The sequence below is a fragment of the Lepisosteus oculatus genome, chromosome 5 (genome assembly GCF_040954835.1).
Source record: "Lepisosteus oculatus isolate fLepOcu1 chromosome 5, fLepOcu1.hap2, whole genome shotgun sequence".
Classification (NCBI taxonomy): domain Eukaryota; kingdom Metazoa; phylum Chordata; class Actinopteri; order Semionotiformes; family Lepisosteidae; genus Lepisosteus; species Lepisosteus oculatus.
This window is the reverse complement of record NC_090700.1, coordinates 2,161,001-2,183,965: the sequence shown is the minus strand read 5'-3', so window position 1 is coordinate 2,183,965 and position 22,965 is coordinate 2,161,001. Positions and strand designations below refer to the sequence as shown.

The 22,965-nt window shown below is 37.1% G+C and overlaps 3 protein-coding genes across 3 annotated transcripts; all 3 read left to right on the top strand.

Moving 5' to 3' along the window:
* The first annotated feature begins 12,976 nt into the window (after positions 1-12,976).
* Positions 12,977-13,915, top strand: LOC102682294 (olfactory receptor 2K2-like). Its single transcript, XM_006627928.1, has one exon. It carries the CDS (start codon positions 12,977-12,979, stop codon positions 13,913-13,915), a length of 939 nt encoding a protein of 312 aa, XP_006627991.1.
* Positions 13,916-16,574: 2,659 nt separating this feature from the next.
* Positions 16,575-17,531, top strand: LOC102699203 (olfactory receptor 10H1-like). The gene has a single exon (XM_006627927.2). It carries the CDS (start codon positions 16,575-16,577, stop codon positions 17,529-17,531), a length of 957 nt encoding a protein of 318 aa, XP_006627990.2.
* A 3,957-nt stretch (positions 17,532-21,488) lies between these two features.
* Positions 21,489-22,427, top strand: LOC102699008 (olfactory receptor 6N1-like). Its single transcript, XM_006627926.3, has one exon. It carries the CDS (start codon positions 21,489-21,491, stop codon positions 22,425-22,427), a length of 939 nt encoding a protein of 312 aa, XP_006627989.3.
* The last annotated feature ends 538 nt before the right edge of the window (positions 22,428-22,965 follow it).

Here is a 22,965-nt window from a genome sequence, read left to right as displayed (position 1 = left end):
ATATCAGAAACTAGCCGTACATAATTTTTTACTTTACTTATCAAAAAGTGGTCCCCGTCGGATAAATTAAGAATATTTTAAGGTTTCATTTAATATATATGTCAATAAGTGGCCAACAATGGATTGTGCAAAAGGTTCCACAGCCAGAGCTGCTGTCTTGTGGATTACTGTAAGGAGGTTGAAGAAAGGCAGGTGTGATGAGCCTCTCAGTCATACCTGCAATGAAACTCAAGGTACTTCCAGGATATCCTAGACTTTCTTTGCTTATATGAATATTACCCTGTCTTACCTCAGAGCTCCGGGGTTTTATCAGAACAAGGACTCTACCCTCACTTTTTCTGTCAATGCTCATACATACAACTATTGACAAAATTGTTTTTTAAAAACGCAACTCCAAAAAAATACTACTGTGAAGAATAGGCTTGCTGGTACGATCCAGAGTTAGATGCCCCCTTCTCCCTCCCCCACATGTACAGTATGTAGGAGTCCAGCAATAGACTAGGCTTCTGTTTAAGTGTGATCCCACCGTCTGCCCTGTACCTCACTATGACCCCCTAAGAATAATACAGCTAGTGAATATAATTGGATTATTGCAGTAGTGTTTGTATTGTAAATGCATTGTGCAAAGGGATTCCAGTCATTTCTAGCCCTTAATTTTAGATTCAAAAGAAGTTTGGGTTTTGCCTTTTTTAACAAAACTACAGTGGGCAGCACAGTGGCGCAGTGGTTAGCTTTGCTGCCAGGGCCCAGGGTTCAGTTTCCAACCTGGGGGGCAACAGCACCTGTATCTGTGTGAAGTTCTAGCGATAGTGAAACAGTGATGCAGTTCTCTCTGTGTTTATTTGGGTTTCCTCCAGTTTCTGCACACGGTGCAAAGACATGTTATGTGTGATTATCTGTCCAGGGTGTGCCCTGCCTTGCACCTGTTGCTTGCTGGGTCAGCCTTGGGCTCCTCTGAGACCCTGTATTGGATAAAGTGGTCAGAAATGGATGGATGGACAAACCAACATTGATGTCTTTTACAAAAGTGGAAGATTAGATCATTTTCAGTATGAAAAATTTTGCATTAAATCAGATAAGGTTTATGAGACAACAAAAGGGGATTCCTGAGATTTCTGCATTGACTTAAACAGTAATACCACATGCCTTTTTAAGAAAATAAGATCTCTCCCAGTTTTGTCATTTAGATTTCCATAGTTTTACACAGCAATTGTATGTTTTGGCTCTTTTTTGATTACATTTGAAATACATTGGCAGCACTGTCCATGTGGGGCTAATTATTGTAGATCCGTTGTATCACCTGGTGATAGCCTCTGTCCTCAGAGTTGTGCCTTTGTTGATTTATCCCACTGCAACATGTGGCATTTAAATTATTGTTGAGGGAATATAGCTTAGATGAAAAGCTACAGTGGACTAATGACCTGTCATAAACATGTTTATCAGCTCAGAGTGACCTAATTAAGAACAGCACACTAGTGGGGATTGTCAGCAATCTGGGAATTGAGCTAAGGACATTTCTCAGAGGCTCTGCAGAAGTATTGCAGAGTGCTTGTGTAAGCTTTTTGTCAGGTTTTAAAGATTATTTTTCAGATGGTATCATTCAGTCTATCAATTGCTGTACTAATTGCACTTTTCCTCCATCTAATAATGCAGGTCTTATTTTATTTGGTATCTACTTTTATTTGGTTTGTATGTTAGTACACTTTTTCCCCTGTTATAATTAATAATTAATCTTATATTCCTTATATTCCTTAATATAGTATTCCTTATATTTCCATTTCAAGATTGTTTTTAAATGATTTATGTAAAGACCACATTCCTGATTAAGACCGAAAACAATCTACATATTTAAAGTAATCAGATAAGAGCCTTTTTGTTCATACCATGATTTCATGGTACACATATAACTGGTGATATGGCACTTGACAGTCTTGTTTCTGTTTAGTGGTTGTTATTGACATACATGCTTTCCAGGTCACTAGCTGTATTGCAAAATATGAAGTGGATTGCCCAGACACTGCTAAACAAGAAAGCCAGCTATAGACTCAGTGTTGTTGTAAAGCTGTTTGACAGCAGACCCAGCAGGGAATTGTCATTGTCAACACACTCCCAGAGAATCAAGTGACCACCTGTTGCACCTACAGCACAGAGGAGACGTCGTTACAGAATATTTTTGTTCAGTTTTGCTTAACTTAGAATGCCAAAGCAGGTTATAGTCTTTTCTCAAATGTTTCATCCTTGTGGCCTTTTTTTTTAACCAAAGGATGTCTATACAGTATTTTTACAGTATGTCTACAGCTATCTTTATCTGAATATCTTTACTACAGACTGTGTTCATATTTTATTGTACACAGGGTGCACATCCATATAATTGTACACAGGGTGTTCATAATGGCATAAAAGCAAGACAGACTACACTGTATATATTTGTATCAGGAAAACAGTAAAGTTTGCACTATAAGTATAGATGTGGCCTCTGTGTCCAAGTAAATAAGATAGTGTCATTCTGTCTTGGTTCAGAGTCAGTCCTCATACAGTATGTGTTTGGTTTCCTGTGCCTCTTTTGCTGCTTCTCTTTTCCGTCATCTTTCAATACATTTTCCCATCCTTAAGTCAGTCCTACAATGTGTCCTGAATCCTTTGCATCCATACATTCCTAAAAGTTACACTAATGCATTTTTAACAGCTGGCAGATAGCAGTTACTAGACTTTGGAGCCCTGTTTCATGCAGTTTAATTCATTCATTGTTAATTCATCATGAATTGGGATCCCAGAGAAAACCATGATTTTTGTACTGTTTTGTTTTCTTTTTCTTTTTATTATTTTACAGTTTATCACTGTATATTTGTATTATTTCATAGTTTGAGCAGAATTACATACAGTACTGTAGCTGAAATCTTTAGTGCTGTGAAGATTTTCCTCTTTCAGTGTTTTGAAAATATGTTAGGCCTATCTGGAGAAGTTTACAGCACGTTTGTATCAGCTAGGCTGTGGACATATTCTATCACAACTCAGTTCCATGTGCTTGTCACTACATCATTGCCATAGCATCACCACAAGTAAGAGCAAGGAGCTGCACAGCATGTAATGGAACAAGCAGAAGAAAAAATAGTGAAAAGGAAAAGTGTGTCAGATGTGAATCCTTGGCAAGTTGTTTTAATATCACTATTCTTTTTCTAACATGTTCTGTTCATAATTATTATGAATAATAGTACATATACATCAACATCAACATCAATATAATATTATATTCATCCATATTCTAAGTGCTTCATCCAATTCTGGGTCATGGAGAAGCAGGAGCCCCTCCGACAAGCAGGCAGGATACACCCGTAATGGGACACACAGACACAAACACAGACACACTCCCAAGCAGAGAAAACCCAGGCAAATGCAGGGAACACATGCAAACTCCACAAACTCCATGCAGACAGTACCCCAGGTCCAGAACTGAACCCCAGGCCCCAACTCTATGAGGCAGCAAACTAATAATAATAATAATAATAATAATAATAATAATAATAATAGAGGACACTACAAAAGGTAATAACAAACTTAGTATGGCCTGGATTGATTATAAGAAGGCCTTCTATCTAAGATCTACAGAGCCAGTTCAACAATTGTAAGGTTCCTCGTGGCTGCAATGAGAGAGTGGAAAACAGAGATGCAACTTTACAGTTGCAGGAGGTTGCATCAAGACTGGTAGAATTGCCATCAAACAGGGAATATTCCAAGGCGACTCCTTGTCACCACTGCTATTTTGTATGTCGCTGGTTCCACTGACTAATATGCTTAATAGCGACAAACTAAGATACATCATGTATAAAGAGAACAGGGTGCTTCGTCCAGCCACCTGCTTTACATGGACGACTTGAAGTTGTAGAGTAGGATTAAGGCTTCACTCATCGTAGAGAAAATTAGCAATAAGACTTTTAACAATTATGTTGATAGGAAACCGAGCTTTAAATGGCTACAAAGTTCTGGGCTAAAAGGTCAGACAGAGTCTTATCACAACAGCTCAAGATCAGGCCTTTTTTTTTCCTGATTCGGGGGCCTGGTGCAGTTACAGTATCATCTCTCTCCCTGTACTCTTGTAAGCACTGAAAATAACAATGCCTGCGTGTGTGTGTGCACAAAGGCACAGAGAGAAGCACCACTTTTTTCACAAAAATTAAAACTAGAATATGATCAAAGAACTCCACATACAGTAAATGCTAAATCAAATGATTTGTAATGCCATATTGAGAACCAGCCATGTGCATTATTTGTCAAGCCCCCCCAAAAAGTGACAAAAGAAATCCATCTGTTTTGTCAAAGTATTGCTGTGCCACCAGAGATTTTATTTCCTACCAGGGATAATCTTAAAAAAATATTACTTTATATGGATTGACTTTATACATTTTGCTCTTTAAAAAAATTATATTGCCAAGTTGTTTTCTTAAAGGTGGCCATACTCAGCGAGGTTTTCTGTGCTGACTGCGAATTTGAATCACAGTTGGCTAATACTGGCAGTGGTAATGTTTAGATTGTAAGGCCCAAAACAGGTGCATTTATCACACAACATGAATGAACAGCCTTGTATTTTAAATGAACACACAATTCACTTTTCTTTTAAAAAAACAACCACCTGAGTTTTAGAGCATTCAAACTTGTATAGAATAAGAATTTTAAATGCAATACCTTTAATTTTTTTTCCACAGAAGAGAAAAAAAGCAGACCACCATTCACTAATAATTCCACCTTCCAATAATTAGTCATCAAAGCCATTCATACAGTATGTGGGCAAAAAGAAACAACAAAACTATAACTGAGGCAGGCATATCACTTTCTTCTATTTAGCTATTTAATAAATCCAGCTATGGAACCACTGAATATAGGCCATAGTATAATTTACCGGTGCTACTATGTATTGTTGCGTGACAAATGGGTGTTATTTACAGCATTGTGGTCCATTTAATTCTACTAACTTTCTCTGAACATGGTGACAATTCACATCTGTAATCCATAAAATGACAATCATCTCATGGAATCTCAATTCCAGCTACAGTACATGTCATTTATTCATGGCCTTTATGCTTTTGACCTAGAAAAATTGAAATCCATGTTCCCGATTGTGAATTTTCATCGAAATGGGACAGAGAAACAGAAAATTTAAAACAAGCACCATGACAAAAGACAATGCTATCACCCTTGTTTCAGCCAAACCACATAGGTAATACCTGACCACTGGCAAAAGGGACATAATTACTTTGCTTAACTCATCTCATATTAGTTAAGTCCTAATGATCTCTCCACCCCCCCTGGAGCTTTTCCTTGATTGAGTCACTTCTGCTTCATCTCTCCAGGGTGTTGTTATGAGCTGGTATTGAGAAATAGCCTGGGATTTGTAATATACAGTGGACTAATGACCTGTGATAAACATGTTTATCACTTCAAAATGACCTAGCCTGGGGACAAAATTAAAACACCTGGCTAATGCAAACCCATTTGGATTACAAGCAATGAAGTAAACCTCTCAAAAGACCTACATCGGACAATTAGAGGAGCCTAGGAAAAAATCAGCATGGCCTGTAAAGGACCTGCTCATTGAGGTCTCAAGATACAATGCAGTAGCAGAAGGCTCGCATCTCTTTTTTTCCTCTTTCTCACATGTTCAAGAAAAACCCCACTGTTTTCAAGCATAGAAATTGTATTTTTTAGTTCAGAATGGTAAATTGTCACAGTATATGATATTAACTTCTTTCTGTGTGATCAACAGAATTGTCTTTCATCAATACCTGAAAACGTATAAGCATTCCCTTCATTATAACTACTCCCACAGTTTGTTTTGCTTACAGGTTTTATAGTTATTTGACTGTGAGATGTTTGTTCTTGTAGAACATTTAAAAGTGAATATTCAAAGCAGATGAGTGGTGATATACCAATATAAACAATAATAAATAGTAATAACAATGTAATGGTGATGTTCTAACAGTATTGTTATTTATAATCATTATGTACTGTATTTCAGTTTGATATTAGGTTTTCAAAGTAGTTTTACTTCAAAGGGTTTCAAGAATGTTTACTTTAGGCCTTTTTCCTCCCCTGTGAAGGGAACAGACTCTTTAGTATACCTGTAAATATTAATGTATATATTTAGGATACCTGTAAGTAATTAATGTACGTGTAGACTGTGTTCGTTTCAGGTTAACTAAAGCTTCATTAATGTATTTACAATTCACCTTATCACCTCTATCTTAATATTCTGAAAGTCTATTTTTTTTGGTGTTTTCTGCAAATGGTTTAGTTTTTTTTCACAATCTAACATGTACACCTGCACACAAAGCCCTTGGGCTCCTAATTACAGCCCTTGTAGCTGCAGTCTGACAGAAACAGCTGTAGAGAAGGAAACAGGGAGGTAGACTAAGCCATTCAAAATTCCAAATGCCCAGATTTCCCACACTACTCCAATAATTCTTGATTATTGGTGTGTATGGGGCTAACAAAAGAGTTTGAAGTTAATTGTGAAAATTTTGCTTTTAATCATTGATGTGAGTATTGATCAAAAGAAATTGAGTAGAATATATTTCATTAGTAGTACGACTCTTAAGTGTGAAGTTAATCAGAGGGCTAAACTGCAGAAAGTCTTCATATGTGAATCTCATCCACCTAGACCTGCTGAGAGCCGTCATTAAAGCTGGTGTCAAGTGTAATCAAGCCATGAGACGCTAGCGTAGTGAATGTGATAGGCCTGCAGTCAGAGGGCCCTGGCCTACTAAGGCATTCTGATTCTGTAAGGCAGACAAATCTTATTAAGATATGCTGTGCACATCATCATCATTATAACCATGTTGTGATAAGCCATTATACCATAATGAAAAAACAAGTATATCTGTGTTAGACTACAGTACATATTCCAATCTCCTCCTCTTGCTTTCAAATCAGTGTCAGTTTATATATTATTTGGGCACTGTGCTTGCTTTATTCTAGTCACCTTTTCATATGGCCTTATGATATTCCCAGATAATACAGTATCATAATATTGTGATAATGTCAGATAACGTCTATGTCAAATCTTATACACACCTGTTCCTCCAAATTTAAACATTCAATTTAAATGATCTCTTTAGAGTAGTTCCATTTTCCATTAACACCAATTGTAATTTGTTTTAAAATAACAAAGCATCGTATTTGTTAAGAAAATGAGCAGATGAATGAGCTTGTGAATTACATTGTTGAAGACCTTAAAAAACAAACTACATACAAAAACAGATGCATACTCTGTATGCATGTAAACAAATCCTTCCTCAAATGTAAAAAAAAAAACAGAGCACTATGCCCCTATTTACCTTTAATCTATTCCATGATCAGAAATACTACATGGAAAGATCAGCTGTTTGGGGAAAAAGTAAGGTGCAGCATAAAAAAGGAATAAAAAGCACAGTCCCCCTCCATTAAATGCAGTAGATTGGCACACAGAACTCAATGAAAACCACAAATTAGAAACAGGCTTTGAAAAGCAGGTTTTTTTTGTTTTGTATGAGTCAACATTTAATCACTATGTTATTGTGTTTAATGTGTTAGTACTTGACTGTCAAGACCAAGACAGCAGTGTACAATGCGTGCGTCATCAACACACTTCTCTATGGCAGCAAGACGTGGACAACATACACCATGCAAGAGAAGAAACTGAATAGCTTCCACCTGCGTTGCCTTCGTCTCATCCTCAGGATCTCTTGGAGGGACAAAGTTCTGAACAGTGAAGTACTTTCGCATTCTGACCTCCCCACAATGTAAACACTGCTAAGACAAAGACAAACTACACTGGATCTGCCATGTACACTGGATGGAGGATGGGCGAATGGACAAAATTATACTTTATGGTGAAATTGCATCCAGTAAGAGGACTGTTGGGCACCCACAACTGCGCTTCAAGGACATTGCAGGTGACCGTGTCGCGTTCTTAAGCATCAGCTCAAGATAGGAGAAAATGAGATCCTAAGGCAGGCTGAAGAAAGAAGAGGTTATCAAAAGGAGTGCCGTACCACCAGGTACACAGACACTGCCCACAGAATCAGCCACTGCAGCAGAGACTGTCACTCCCACATTGGCCTCATCAGCCACTCCTGATGTGTTCCAGTTACAGAGTGACCTATAACTAGGGTGCAACACCCATGGTCGACCCCGACCCAACGGAGGCTAATACTTGACACAACTTAAATTTTTTGCCAGCTTGCTTATTTAAAAAAAATAATGGGCTTTGTGTAATGCTTTACCATATCAGGCACAGGGAGGAAGGTACTGTATAGTATATTAAAATTGTATGCCGTATGTAAATAACCAGTCCGATATACAGTACAGCGCAATTAAAAAGCAACACAATATGTGACAAAGCAATGGATAAAAGCAAATGAAAGTAATTAAAGAAAAATAAAATCTAGAAGAAGTGTTATATCAAATAAAGTACAGCAACAAACTGGCCTACATATTGTATTAAAGGTCCTCCATGGTATTATATGTCATGGGCTGTATTTTTCACAGAGTAAGCAAGAGATGGGTGCAAACGCATGGCATTAGTCTGCTCCAGATCTTGGCCTTCTGGTTCACATCCCACATTGTCCCTGGAACTGGCAGCCCAGATTGGTACAGCAATGGGCCCCCCATACCCCCTCCCTTGGTTGGTGTCCACCTGGTGTAGTGTTGGCCCTCAACTCTTCCTCCTCCCACATACTGTACGCCAGCCGTATTTCCATCTAGCAGTTACAGAAAGTGGTAGTGCTGCCACTAGTTTGCTAACTCATGTCCAGTCACCCACATTATATGTGCTTCTCATTCACCTCTCATCAGCATTCCTCATGGCACATCCACATCTACTCATTTAAGTAAGCTCAAGCTTGATCATTCACTGGGTATTCCAACAGCCCTTCATCATTTGCCCTTCTCATTAATTCTATGTTGAGCACACAGTCCACTCAGTTCCTACGGAACTGCCTCTGAACCAGTTCTCTTTTAGCTCACTGTTTGGTACCTTGGACTTCCTTCTGGGAGGATGTGACAGCCCTGACCCTCTGACCACTGTTGTCATTTCCTCAGCCAGACAAGCGAAGGCCAAAGTATTAAGCATGCTATCCTTTTATATTTGACAGCTTGTTTCAAATTTAGATTTTGACTGAACCATAGAAACTACTATATTTAAGCAGAGGGTTAAGTCAATGTTCACTATACTTAAATACTCAATAAACATCTAATTCTGGGGTGTCATTATTCCACATGAACTAGTCATTGGCAGTGCAGAATCAAATGAATAAATTGGATATTATGGCAGGCAAGTCGCATTTAACAGCTATTTTTGAGAGATCCATTATAGTTGTTAATTGAGCATTTGTGCAGAAGCTGTCAAATGCCAATTAAACACTCCAATGCATCACTCCCTAAAGACCAATTATATACAGTACCTGTCTGACCTACTGTACCATGCTGCTGGTAAGAAGAAAGCAGTGGGGATTTATCCTGGACAGGCTTTGAAAACATGTTTTTCTAGTAAAGTAGCCCTTCCGCTGTTGGTTACAGAGAGTTAAATACAGTACCTGCAGTCATCTTTCATGACTCATATGGCAGCAATTAAGTAATTCGATGAAAGGTTAACACAAGCAGTGCTTGATAACATAGAAAAAAAAATGCAATATCCACTGAACTGAACATCAATTGAAGTTTTCTTTTGCATTTTTTATTAATGCATTTGATCCTGCACCAAAAAACATTGTATAACTGGAAAGTCACATTGAATAGGCAAGGAAAACATTATGTATAAATATAGAGTGAGTTTCATTGAAATGCTTCATTTGATAGAAATTTGATAGAAGAGTAATTCTTAGTGATAAAAATAACTGTTTTTAAAATGATGAGTCAGTTTGTCCTACAGTATGTGAGTTCTACAGTCGATTTTTCTCATCTTTTGTTTTTAGTGCTGTAAATTCAAATGCACCAATCAAAGATTGCAGAAAATGAACTAAACGGCCTGTGTATGAGATTACTTGAGAGAACAATAAAATAAAACCGTGATGGAATGTAGCATGGAAAGTAATATGTCACACCCAGAGAAGGCTCCACCGCTGAAACGCTGTTTATTTTATTTTCTGCATGGAATAAACCTTTGCTTGTTCCATTATAAAGTTGGTTGATATTAAACATGTCACAAATCAAAAGTGCAGGAAGTACAGTAGATTTGTTGCTCATTGGTGGTGGTGGAGGGGAGTCCCCAGTACTTGTAAAGCGCTTTGAGTGGATTGTCCAGAAAAGTGCTATATAAGTGTAAGCAGTTATTAATTAATTATTACATTTTGCCACTTTCTATTTATAACCTGAGTTCTTTTTTTATGTATTTTCTATAAACAGTATATGTTTCAATAGTGTCACATGAATGATAAATGTCAAACATCATGATGTGATGGTGCAGAGATATTGCGAGTTAAGAGAATAACCTATATAAGAAATGTTTCTGATTTTATAAATACAATTAAATCATAATAACAATACTTTTGTCATTTCCTTGTGGCAAACTACATCTCTATTTCTCTATAAAGGCTAAAGAAATGAAAATGTTTTTTATGGATCGATAGCTACTGTATCAATTCACTGTTATATCATATCAAGACAACCACTGGTGCTATTGCAGGTATTGATAGGACAATAATTTAGCAGCCTGTCCCCAAGATGGGCTTCTGGGAACAACTATGTATTGCTGTATGCACATATGTTGCCTTTTTGTGGTCATCTGTTCCCTACAGTAGATCTCCCTATTTAGACTGCTCATCTGGTTGGTGTTTGTAACCTGGTCAACAGTGAAGCCACTGCCTTTCCATAGATTCTACTGCAGAGGTCTATGTGGTGGTTAGTAGATATGTGATTAGGAAAGCTGGGGGTGGGGCATTTGTTCCTGATCTATTAAAGCAGGGGGCATTTACCCCACCTCCTGAGTGGTGTCATTTCTACTGAGCAAAATGTCCATGTCTGGTAAACCCAGAATACTTTTGAGTGCCACAACATAATGATCAATTATGTTGATAATCATAATAATCAATATTATGATTGTAATTGATGATAATCATAATCATCAATTTCCCTACGGGATTAATAAAGTATTATCTATCTATCTATGATTAGTCTTGTGTGTCCGAGGTTTGAATTGTTCTGTTGTTGGAATTATTATTTTTCCATGGATGTATGACCCTTGCAGTTTCATCCCAGCATGTTCCCCCGCTGCTCTTCTGGGTTTCCTCGGGGTGCTCCAGTTTCCCCCAACAGTCCAAAGACATACTGGTGGGGTAATTGGCTTATGGGAACATTTGCCTTGTATCAGTACGTGTGTGTCTGTGTTTGTGTCCGCTCTTCGATGGCCACATTGCTGGCTCCAGATGTTTTGTGACCCGGAAATGGATGGAGGGAAGTGATTAATGGTTCCACATTCTAAAAAACTCAGCAGACTACACAGATCACAAACTTGTTACTGAATACATCTGAATCTTTAAGCCTGATGTAACAGTCAATAAAAGCAAAAGTGGAAATGCAGAGGCAAAAAAATCTTGAATAACTAACCCATATTGAAAGATCACTTCAATCTCTCACATAAAATCAATCTAGAGTTTAGAATAGAATCCACTTGTCAAAACAACTGTCAAGTGAATAAAGCACATATAAAAATTACATAGGCTCTGTGATTGACAGGCTTGGGGTGACTGTAGTACCTATGGAATGACCACTAGAAGACATCATTGAAATGACCCCAATTTTGTTTTGCATGAAAAGAAGGTTAATAATAATGATTAATAACTCCTTACACTTATATAGTGCTTTTCTGGACACCCCACAAACTGCTTTACAGGTAATGGGGACTCCCCTCCACCATCATCAGTGGATGATGTGACAGCAGCCATAGTGCACTAGTACACCCACCACACACCAGCTATCAGTGATGTGACAGCAGCCATAGTGCATTAGTATGCTCACCACACACAGAGTGATGAAGCCGATTCATAGATGGGGTTATTAGGAGGCCATGATTGGTGTATGCCAAAGGGCTTTTTTCATGGCCACAGAAAGTCAGGACCTTGGTTTTACATTTCAGTTTAAAAAACGGCACCTTTTTACTGTGTAGTTACCCCATCACTATACCGGGTCATTAGGACCCTCACAGCCTGCAGGGTGAGCACCCCCTACTGCCCTCATTAGCACCACTTCCAGCAGAAACCTTACTTTTTTCCAGGAGGTCTCCCATCCAGGTGCTGACCAGGTTCACACCTGTTTAGTTTCAATGGTTTGTCAGTTGTGACTTGCAGGGTGATATGGCTGCTGGTTACATGTTTAAATATACATTAAGTTTGTGCTACCACAAATTGTTTGTGCTGCTTTAAAATTGTTAAAGCAAGGGGAGAAATATTTTTATTTAAATGTTTATTTTTCATTAATGACAACATTTTGCAAAAGTTCACAGACTTAATGGCAGGAGTGTTTTTAAAGATGCTAGTCTTGCCTGAGAAAGATGATTCCCTCAGGCATGTGGTTTTCACTTGATTCAACAGGCAGATTGATATAAAGTAAATGGAGGATTATTATGAAACTTGAAGGCTTTCCCTAGTCAGTGCCAAGCTCCCTGGTGCGAACAGCAGTCCAGAGCAGTTTGGATATAAACTTGGATAAAACAGTATGTCACATAATTGAGCGTCTTCAAAGACCTTTTACAAGGAGCTTACTGCTGTCTTCTTAAAATGAGGTAATTATTTAAACTTTTACAAAAAACCAACTGCTAAAATAATGACATAATGATAATAATTATTATAATAGACACCTATCTGACCATTCACGTAAACCCAGGGATTATTTTATTTACTTTCTCTCTTCTTTGTATTTTTCTATTTGCTTTTGCTATGGAAAAAAAAATGTTGAATTAATCAAGTGTTTTTTTTAATATTTATCTTTCAGAAATGCAACAGAAAAATCAATGGAGGATTTGTCTCTCACAGGAACGTTTCTACTCACTTTGTTTGGAGAAATTGAAAATGTTAGATTTGCATATTTCGCCTTGGCACTCTTTGTTTACTTGTCAATAATTGTCATTAATTTAACACTTACTTTATTAATATTCCTAGAGAAGAACCTGCATGAGCCCATGTACATATTTTTGTGTGGACTATCTGTTAATTCACTGTACGGAACTGCTGGCTTCTTCCCAAGATTCTTAGCTGATCTTCTATCAGACACTCAAACTATCACTCGTGCTGCCTGCTTCACTCAGGCATTCATCATCTACAGCTATGCAATTTCGGAATTTTCAATGTTAACAGTGATGGCCTATGACAGGTACGTTGCAATAACAGAACCTCTGCAGTACAACATCATAATGACCCCCAGGCACATTTCTGTTCTGATGGCCGTTGCCTGGCTCTATCCAGTGTTTTGCATGGGATTGATTATTATGTTTTCAGCCAGGTTGCCTTTGTGTGGAAATCAGATAGAAAGATTATATTGCTCTAACTGGTCTATAGTGAAGCTGTCCTGCGTCAACACAACTCTTAACAATGCTGTAGGTTTTGTCATTTCATGTATCAGTTCCGTTCTACCCCTGTGTTTTATTTTGTATTCGTACATAAAAATTCTTATTGTTTGTCAAAAAAGCTCCAAGGAATTCAAAAACAAAGCTTTGCAAACTTGCCTCCCACATTTAATATCACTGGTGAACTACTCAATAACCGTCTTATCTGAGGTGATTCTAAATCGATTTGAGACTAAAGAAATGCTCAAAATAGTGCCTGTCATCTTATCACTGGAGTTTCTCATAATACCCCCACTTCTAAATCCCCTCATTTATGGTCTTAACTTGCCAGAGATTCGAAAAAGAATTATACTTTTGTTTAGAAATAAAAAAATCTTGATTCAATAGCAAACTTATATGTTTTGGAATTTGTGCAACAGATTTAAGTATCACTAAGTAGAATCTACATTGCAATGCAGTAAGCAGGTTAACAGGCACTAATATAACAGAACAACATCTACTGTAAATTAATTTATTAACTACTTGAATTGTAAGCTGAGTAAGAACAGAGAATGCAGGTGTACAAGTCTCAGATGGGATGCTGGAGTTTTTCACTTAAGGACGATACTTCACTTCTATTGTTCCTGTAAACACCCAGCTGTTGAAATTGGTCTCCAGGTTTTCACTATGGATTTGTTCTCAGTTGTTTTAGCTAGTAAAATAAAGGAATCAAATGTCATACAGTTTTTTTTAATAGAAGTTCTGAGTACATCAACAGCATAACTGTAAATACTTTACAGTATATTCTATATTTCTAAAAGCACAATATTATATTTATTAATGCTATGTAACAGTTGATAATAAGTGCTGCATATTAAATCTATTAATGTTTATAGTCATCTGGTAGTTCCATATTGATTCTAAACCTATTAAAATCAATTCCTTTACTGTGCAGCATGTGGTCGAGTTTATGATGAGGAAACGGAGAAATAAAAATAACAGCACCGGGAATCATTGTAAGACATTGATTGACAGTGAAGGGACCAGACATTTTGTGAAGTCATCTGAACCTGTTCCAGGTCTCTAGTGTCACGATCGCAAACCCCTCCTCTTAAGGGCGCTCCAGCCCTTCCTCGTTTTCTCCTATTACCTGCACCTGTTCTCTATTTCCCTTCCCCCTTAAAAGCCAGACGCAGACGTCACTCGAGGTTCCTCATTGAATCCCGCTTCGTGAGAGCCCAGGGTCCTGCTGCGTCTGGCTCCGTTATGTTTTTAACCTTCTGTTCCTGATTCCCCGCCGCCGCCGGTCCTGACCCGGTTCATGGTTTTATTCCCTGGATGGATCCCCTGGCCTTGGACTCTACCTTCTGTCTTGGATACCCGCTTGGATTTTCTCATGGATTGTTCGCCCCGGACTCACTCTCCCTGGACACCTGCACCCCTTGGACACGCCCCCTGTCTCCATACCCTCTTCTGCATGACTTTTTCCCCCCAGTGTTTCTTCACAATTCCGGATCGTGTTGTCTGCATAGGGCCCGGAAAGAACTGTTCGTGACATCTAAAAACCTTCTGGGGTAATGGGGAGACCAGTATCCTGACAACTTCCTACCTATTTGTTCAGTTAGTGGAGAAGTAAGATTATTGGGCTATTAATCTCACAAGACTTCATGGTGTAATGTTGAGGTCAGCGTTTACCCCTCTCTGCTGGTATTATCTTGCCTGTCTTTCTCTATCCTTGGTATTTGCTTGATATTTGCTGGAGTCCTTATCGCCATCTGCTGTGGACCTCCGGCACGCTTATATACTGTAAGAAGGCAAGATTGTGAGGTCAGGGGGAGATCTAGAGAAAAAAGAAAAGCCTGATGAATTAGGAAGTTTCCTGTAAGTCACTGTCAAACCAGAGTGTATTGTACTGTAATGGTGTGGTCCTGTACAAGGCTGGGCCCAAGTTCTTACACCTGTTGTACAGCTTTGTAAATTATAGTTAATTGGTTTTTAAACTATTGCTGTAATTAGCAATATGTCTTTTAACTAACTCCTAATTTTTTGTTTTTTTGTTCTTAAACAAAGAACACATTTTTCCTTAAACAGCAATATTATTATTTAATACTTTGTTTCCCAAGAAAGGTGGCTATCGCACATTTTACTGTACCTTCGTTTATTTAAGCACCCCCACTCCCAAAACATTTACTGTACAATATGACATTAATTTTATTAGTGTATAAACATCTTGACAGAATTAGCGTAAAATGAATGTTAATGTACTGTAAAATCTTATGCTATCTTACTACATTTTCCTCATTATTTGTAGTTATATATTAAGCAATATTGACAATTATTACTTAATATTTAACAGATGACAAAGTTATGTAAACATTTACAGACTTAAGTGGAGGAGTGTTTTAAATCTGTTTTAAGTCTTACTTGCAAAAGATACTTCACTCAAGTATATGTTTTTTTTCTTGATTAAGCAGACAGATTGACATAAATTAAACTCTGTATACTGTAATTCCTGAAATGTTTACATTTAATCATAGGTGACTTGAAAACTCTCCCTAGTCAGTGCCAAGCTCCCAGCTGAGAACAGAGCAGCCCAGAGCAGGTAGAATATAAACCTAGATAAAACAGTATCACACAAGATTGTGCATCTTCAAAGACTTCTTTGCAGGTGCTTTCTGACGTTTATTTAAAATCAGGTGATTCTTTATAAAGGACTACAGGAAAAAGAATAACACAGAGGAAAAACAAAGGTATAACCACTGCTTTGTTACTTTTTTCTTTTCTTTAAATTTTGCTTTTGCTATAGAAAATAACACTTTGTTAATTTGAATAGGACTGAATTCTTACGTACAGCTCGTGCTTCTTTAGTTGCTGTATGTTAGAAATGTGAAATTATTTCTAAAAACACGAAATCTTAAAACAATTCACAGATGTATTTCTTTTACTGATTTCTTTATTTTTTAGGTATGTGAAATTAAATATACAGGACCATACCAATATACAGTATCATGTTGAACTAATAATGTTATTTTTTGTTCATATCTTTCAGAAATACAGCATAAAATCAATGGGAGACCCAGCTTTCACAGAAATGTTTCTACTTACTTTGTTTGGAGAAATGGAAAATGTTAAATATGCTTATTTTGTCTTGGTACTCCTTATCTACCTGTCCATAATTTCTATTAATTTAACACTTATTTTAGTTATATTGCTGGAAAGAAACTTGCACGAGCCCATGTACGTGTTTCTGTGTGGACTATCTGTTAATTCCCTGTACGGAACTGCTGGCTTCTTCCCAAGATTTTTGGCTGATCTCCTGTCAGACACTCACACCATCACCCGAGCTGCATGCTTCACTCAAGCATTCATCATCTACAGCTATGCAGGCGCCGAATTTACCTTTATAACCGTAATGGCTTACGACAGGTATGTAGCTATATGCAAACCTTTGCAGTACAACAGCATCATGGGGCCTCGGACTGTATTGATCCTTGTAATGGCTGCGTTGCTTTATCCCCTCAGCTACATGGTTGTAGCTGTCTCCTGCTCTGCCAGGAAGGCTTTTTGTGGGCATGAAATCAACAGACTGTATTGTGCTAACTGGTCACTCATACGGCTGTCCTGTGATGCAAATGCCCTGAAGGATGTGTTTGGGATTTGCTTCACAGCCTTCACAGTGTTTCTGCCCTGCTGTTTTATTCTGTATTCCTACATAAGAATACTCCTGATCTGTCAAAAACGTTCTAGCGAATTTAAGAGCAAAGCTCTGAAGACTTGCCTCCCTCACTTACTTACATTTGTCAACTATTCAATAACTATCATTTCTGAGATAATTCTGATCCGCTTAGACTCTGTGCCTCGTGCCGTGGCTGTTATCTTGTCTTTAGAGTTTTTAATCATACCACCTATCTTGAATCCCCTCATGTATGGACTGAATCTTCCAGAGATAAGGAGAAGAATAATCTTTATTAGAAAAAATAAAATGAGGATGAATGTTACTTTACCATACTCTGTAAGGTATTAGTTAGTGTGGCATTCCTGTGAGATGCAGAGTAAGTAAACAACTTTATGCATTCATTATAAGTGGTATAAACAAGCTAACTTTTTGTGCTACTTACAATATCAGTGTCAAAATACTGTATACTCTTGGCATCCATTTGTAGTATAACACGGACTAAGATGTTACTCTATAACAGGAACTCTTGTATAAAATATCTTTAAAATATTAGTATATTGCAAAACTTTTAGCCAATAAATGACTTTTAATGACCACTGACAGAGAGGACCTCGATTTAAAGTCTTATCTGAAAGATGGTGCCTTTTTTACAGTATAGTGTCCCCGTCACTATACTGGGGTATAGGGACCCACACAGACCACAGGGTGAGCACCCCCTACTGGTCCCACTAACACCTCTTCCAGCAGCAACCTTAGTTTTTCCCAGGAGGTCTCGCATCCAGGTACAGTACTGACCAGGCTCCCACCTACTGAGCTTCAGTGGGCTGCCAGCTGATTTGGGTTGCAGGGTGATATAACTGCTGACTAAAGCTGATTTGCTTGAAGCAATATTTAATCAGTACATGACCCCTCATGAACATTATCTGAAAACAACATTTGGGACTAGAAGCACATTTACCTTTTATATATATTTTCTTTGGGTCAATGTAACATGATTTTTCCTCATTAAAAATTGGATCCCTTGAAAGAGAACCCAAAACTGTACATTTGTAATACTAAAATCAATATTATTTTGAATTTATCTCCATGAAACACAAATAAACGTTAAAATAATATTTTTACATACTGTACTCCATTAAGTATTAAATGCCACATAAAACTGTAGGTTTGATTCTATACAATTTGTGTGGCAGGATGAAAGGAGGTAATTATTTTCAAGAGGAAATATTAAAAACCTTTTTTCCTTGCAGTGAAAGCTCATAGAAATTTGACCGCTTGTTCTTAATGAGTTTTCCTTGCTATACTGTATGTACTGTACACACATCATATAGACATTATGTTTTTGCCATCAATCAAGAAAAACAATAAATAAAAAAATGTGTTCTCCACACACTAGGGATAGGCAAGGATAGTCTCTTCAAAGCAGCAGCATTTGACACGTTTGGAAAAATTCATCAGTTCGTCCAATGAAGTCAATCACAAACTGGATGAGGTCATTAGGAACGGAACTGAAATGAAAACATGAGACACAATGGATCAGGATGAGGAGTTCCATTCCATGCTCATTGCAGACAGACATCTTCATCCTGTTCTGCTGTGTCTTTCTTTGGGTTTTGTGTTACTATTCTTTACTCTTTTCCTCCTCGCAGAGACATCTTAAGATGGTTTAGTAAATTGTGTTACTTTGATATGCAAGTGTGCTTCAGATGAATTCAGAATAAACAAATATGAAAATTGCTCAACTTGTACATTATTATTTTCATGTTTGGTTTCAGAATCAGATGAGATACATAAGACTCCAAGAAAGGTTACAGTGGTAATGAAAAGTATACACCCCCCCTCCTTGAAATGTTTTTGAAATGTTATACTGTAATATTGAATGATAATTTTCAGTATTTCACTCCTATTTTTTGCAATTGATTGACACAAACACTCTTTAATATTATATTTAATATTGAAAACAAAACGCTATGGATTCTCCTAAATGAATTATGAATATAAAACAACTGATTGCATTAGTATTGATCCAGTTTCAGGGTAAATGGAACAGATTCCCTAATTAACAATACAGCTATTGATATAGGCACCATCAGCTGAGGTCTTGTACTGCAATCAATTTCATTATAAATGTGTGGTATCCATAGGTACAGTGTCTGTAAAAATGAATTTCCACTTCACACTTGGTAGAGTAAAGAAATGTTTTTCAACACTAGTTTCTTGTGTATTTTGTTAAATATAATAAAATAAACACAGCTAATTACAAAACAAAAAAATATATACTACCTTGAGTAAAATGAAACTTTCAAAACAATTTTATTAAACTTTCCTTTAAATTGTTTCATGTAAAACAAAAGCTTCCCTTCCCTTTCACACTGTGAACAAAATGCAAACCTATAACCTGGTCTAAAATATAAATCCACAAAAGCCATTTTTTCCTTTACACTTTCGGGGTATTGTATCATATTAATTACTATTGATTAATTTGTAGAGGCAAGTCAGCTCTGCTCTGCTGGCTAATCCTTTTCAGAAATAATTGTATTATTGCAGTCTGTTTAAAACAACACCATCTTGTGACATTCAGACACTGTTGTGTTTTTCAATGATTAATTAGTAAAGGTAGATTATCCCTTGAATAGAAATCTCACCTGAGACCATTCTGTATCTATAAAATAACCTGTCATTATACAGAGGAATAAACATTCTTTGTGACCCTACAGCAAGTGTCGTGAAGGTACGTACTAACGAAAGTCACTGAAGAACAGGTCATTTTAATTTGAATTGTGTCTGTGCCTGGAGAATTAAAAGAAAACCTGCCTTAACTATAGATTTTTTTGTTTTTTGTAACCTACACATTATTAGCAGTTTACAGCACAAATTAAAACAAATTCTACTGTAATATGATAAAACGGTATTTTATTAATAATTAAAGATATATGGTTTCTAATGTGCCTGTTGTAAAACAAATACTGTAATTGTGCATGCATATTTACTTTCTGTCAACTCAGTTGATGTTGCTAATGCACATTTTTTTAAAGACCTTGGAAGATTTGTATGTTTAAACCTTGTACCAGAGGTATTTGGGGAAAGTTTATTTCTTCCAACGATATGTATGAATTTACCCATTCATTCATGAAACACGGAACGCTGCAGTGCTGCAGGTTTCTTTTCATGAAGACAGTCATGTTATTGAGCCATAAAGACTCTGCCACACCGGGCTGGTGTGAGAATTGTAGCATCTGAACCTACTGTAGGAATCCAAATTTGAAGTCAGCACAGCTTTGGTGTTCTGACTCAGGATAGCAATTATAATAATAATAAACTTTATTTTATATAGAGCTTTTAAAGGTGGCTTCTTAAAATGCTTTACAGAATGACAACAACAATAAATAAAAAGAATACACAAGATAAAACACAATTACAATATACAGAGGAGACCATGGATGGTGGTACTAAGAAAAGCAGAGGGGTGAAGAATGGAACCAGTTAAGTAAAGGCTTTTCTAAAGAAGATGGTTTTGAGTCTGGATTTGAAGGAGTTTAGAGAAGGTGACTCTCAGATATCCTTGGGCATGATTATACCAAGGCATGATGGAACCTCAGTTGTTGTAGCTTTAATCAAGTCTTTTAAAATCTAGATATCAAAATCACAGAAAGTGAACAATATGCAGAAACACTGAAAACACACATTCAAAATGAAAACATGGGTATCTTAGAGGTTGACCTCCCTAACTGTTAACACAATCCTGGCAGAGTTGACACAGAGATCTAATCAGCCTCTGGATATAGGCCGTTCCTGCTCCATCTCTGCTGCTGATCACATTGATGAGTTTGGTGAGTTGATTCCACAGACACTCTTCTGGGCTCCAGTCAGGAGAACCCTAGTGACAGCAAGACCTCAGATTTATAGTTTTGACCCACGTGGTCAAAAAACACCTACTGTATCAACCATTGAACAATATCTAGTGCTATTTTTATTTTGCTCTTCACTAAATACGTTGGTTAGTCTGTATCTTATTGTTATGTAAAGGAGTAAATAGAGTTAAAGATTTTTTGTCAAGCACTTCATAATAAGCACTTGGATAACTGATATAAGGATTGTTAATATACTGTATACAGTATAACAAAAATACAGAATTGTAATGCAATGACATTGAATAAAATTGATCGCATTGTGTAAAGCTGCAATGCCTTTTGTTGAACATGTGTATAGAGTCATTGTCAAGTTAGATTGTTACGTTTGCACAAAATAACTTTTCTTCACTTTCAGGTATACTAAAACGTTGCAAAGCCACTACCCAGAGGAAGAATGGGAAATGAAACTGTCGCAACAGCCTTCTGTCTTTCCTTTTTTGGAGACATGGGTCATTCTAGATATTTCTTTTTTTTCTTGGCACTTTTAGGGTACTGCATCATAATATTATTGAATTTAATTCTTGTGCTCATAATATTCCTAGAGAAGCACCTGCATGAGCCCATGTACATATTTTTGTGTGGACTATCTGTTAATTCACTGTACGGAACTGCTGGCTTCTTCCCAAGATTCTTAGCAGATCTTCTGTCAGACACTCACACCATCACTCGTGCTGCCTGCTTCACTCAGGCATTCATCATCTACAGCTATGCAATTTCAGAATTATCCTTTTTAACAGTGATGGCCTATGACAGGTATGTTGCAATAACAGAACCTCTGCAGTACAACATCATAATGACCCCCAGGCACATTTCTGTTCTGATAGCTGTTTCCTGGCTCTGTTCAGTGTTTTGCATGGGTCTGCTTATTATGTTGTCAGCCAGGCTGCCCTTGTGTGGAAATCAGATAGAAAGATTATATTGCTCTAACTGGTCTATAGTGAAGCTGTCCTGTGTCAACACAACTCTTAACAATGCTGTAGGTTTTTTCATTTCATCCACAGGTTTATTTCTACCCCTGTGTTTCATTTTGTATTCGTACATGAAAATTCTTATTGTTTGTCAAAAAAGCTCCAAGGCATTCAAAAAGAAATCTTTGCAAACTTGCCTCCCACATTTAGTAACACTGGTGAACTATTCAATAACTATCTTATCTGAGGTAACTTTAAATCGATTTGAGACTAAAGATATGCTCACGACAGTGGCTGTCATGTTGTCACTGGAGTTTATCATAATTCCCCCATTTCTAAATCCCCTCATTTATGGCCTTAACTTGCCAGAGATTCGAAAAAGAATCATGCATTTGCTTGGAAATAAAAAAATCTTTATTCAATAGCAAACTTACAGTATATGTTCGGCAAAAATTTGCAACTTGAAAATCACTGCCTAAAATGATCCACACAGGAATGACAGTTGTACACTTGAGTAAGGTACTTAATTGAAATTGCTCCAGCAAATGTCCATCTGATTTTCATTGTGAAAGAGAATTTGCTGATTTTTTTAAAGTAATACTTTGTGCATTAACAGCTTAACTGTAAATTCTCTTCAGACTGTAATTTTAATTATACAATCCAGTGTTCAAATATATGAATGCCCTGTTAACATGTTGAAAATAAATCATCTAATTTTATTCCAGTAATGTTTTCAGTGATCTGGTAATTTCACAATTCCTTAAAACTTTTATAGATGCTTCTAGATGTCACCTTGATTGCCATTCAGCGATAAAGATGAATGAATGCAGAAAGTCTGAGAGTTGTCTGAAGATCTAAGAAAGAATTACTGATCTTAGTAATTCTAGTGCTAGGTATGGGATTGGGGTGAGAGATGGATCTGTAATCATTGGTGGTGGTGGGGGGGGGCAGTTTCTAGTGGTA

Bases quoted from the DNA above. Each gene is read 5' to 3' on its own strand.
- LOC102682294 (XM_006627928.1), top strand. From the start codon at position 12,977: ATGGAGGATTTGTCTCTCACAGGAACGTTTCTACTCACTTTGTTTGGA.
- LOC102699203 (XM_006627927.2), top strand. From the start codon at position 16,575: ATGGGAGACCCAGCTTTCACAGAAATGTTTCTACTTACTTTGTTTGGA.
- LOC102699008 (XM_006627926.3), top strand. From the start codon at position 21,489: ATGGGAAATGAAACTGTCGCAACAGCCTTCTGTCTTTCCTTTTTTGGA.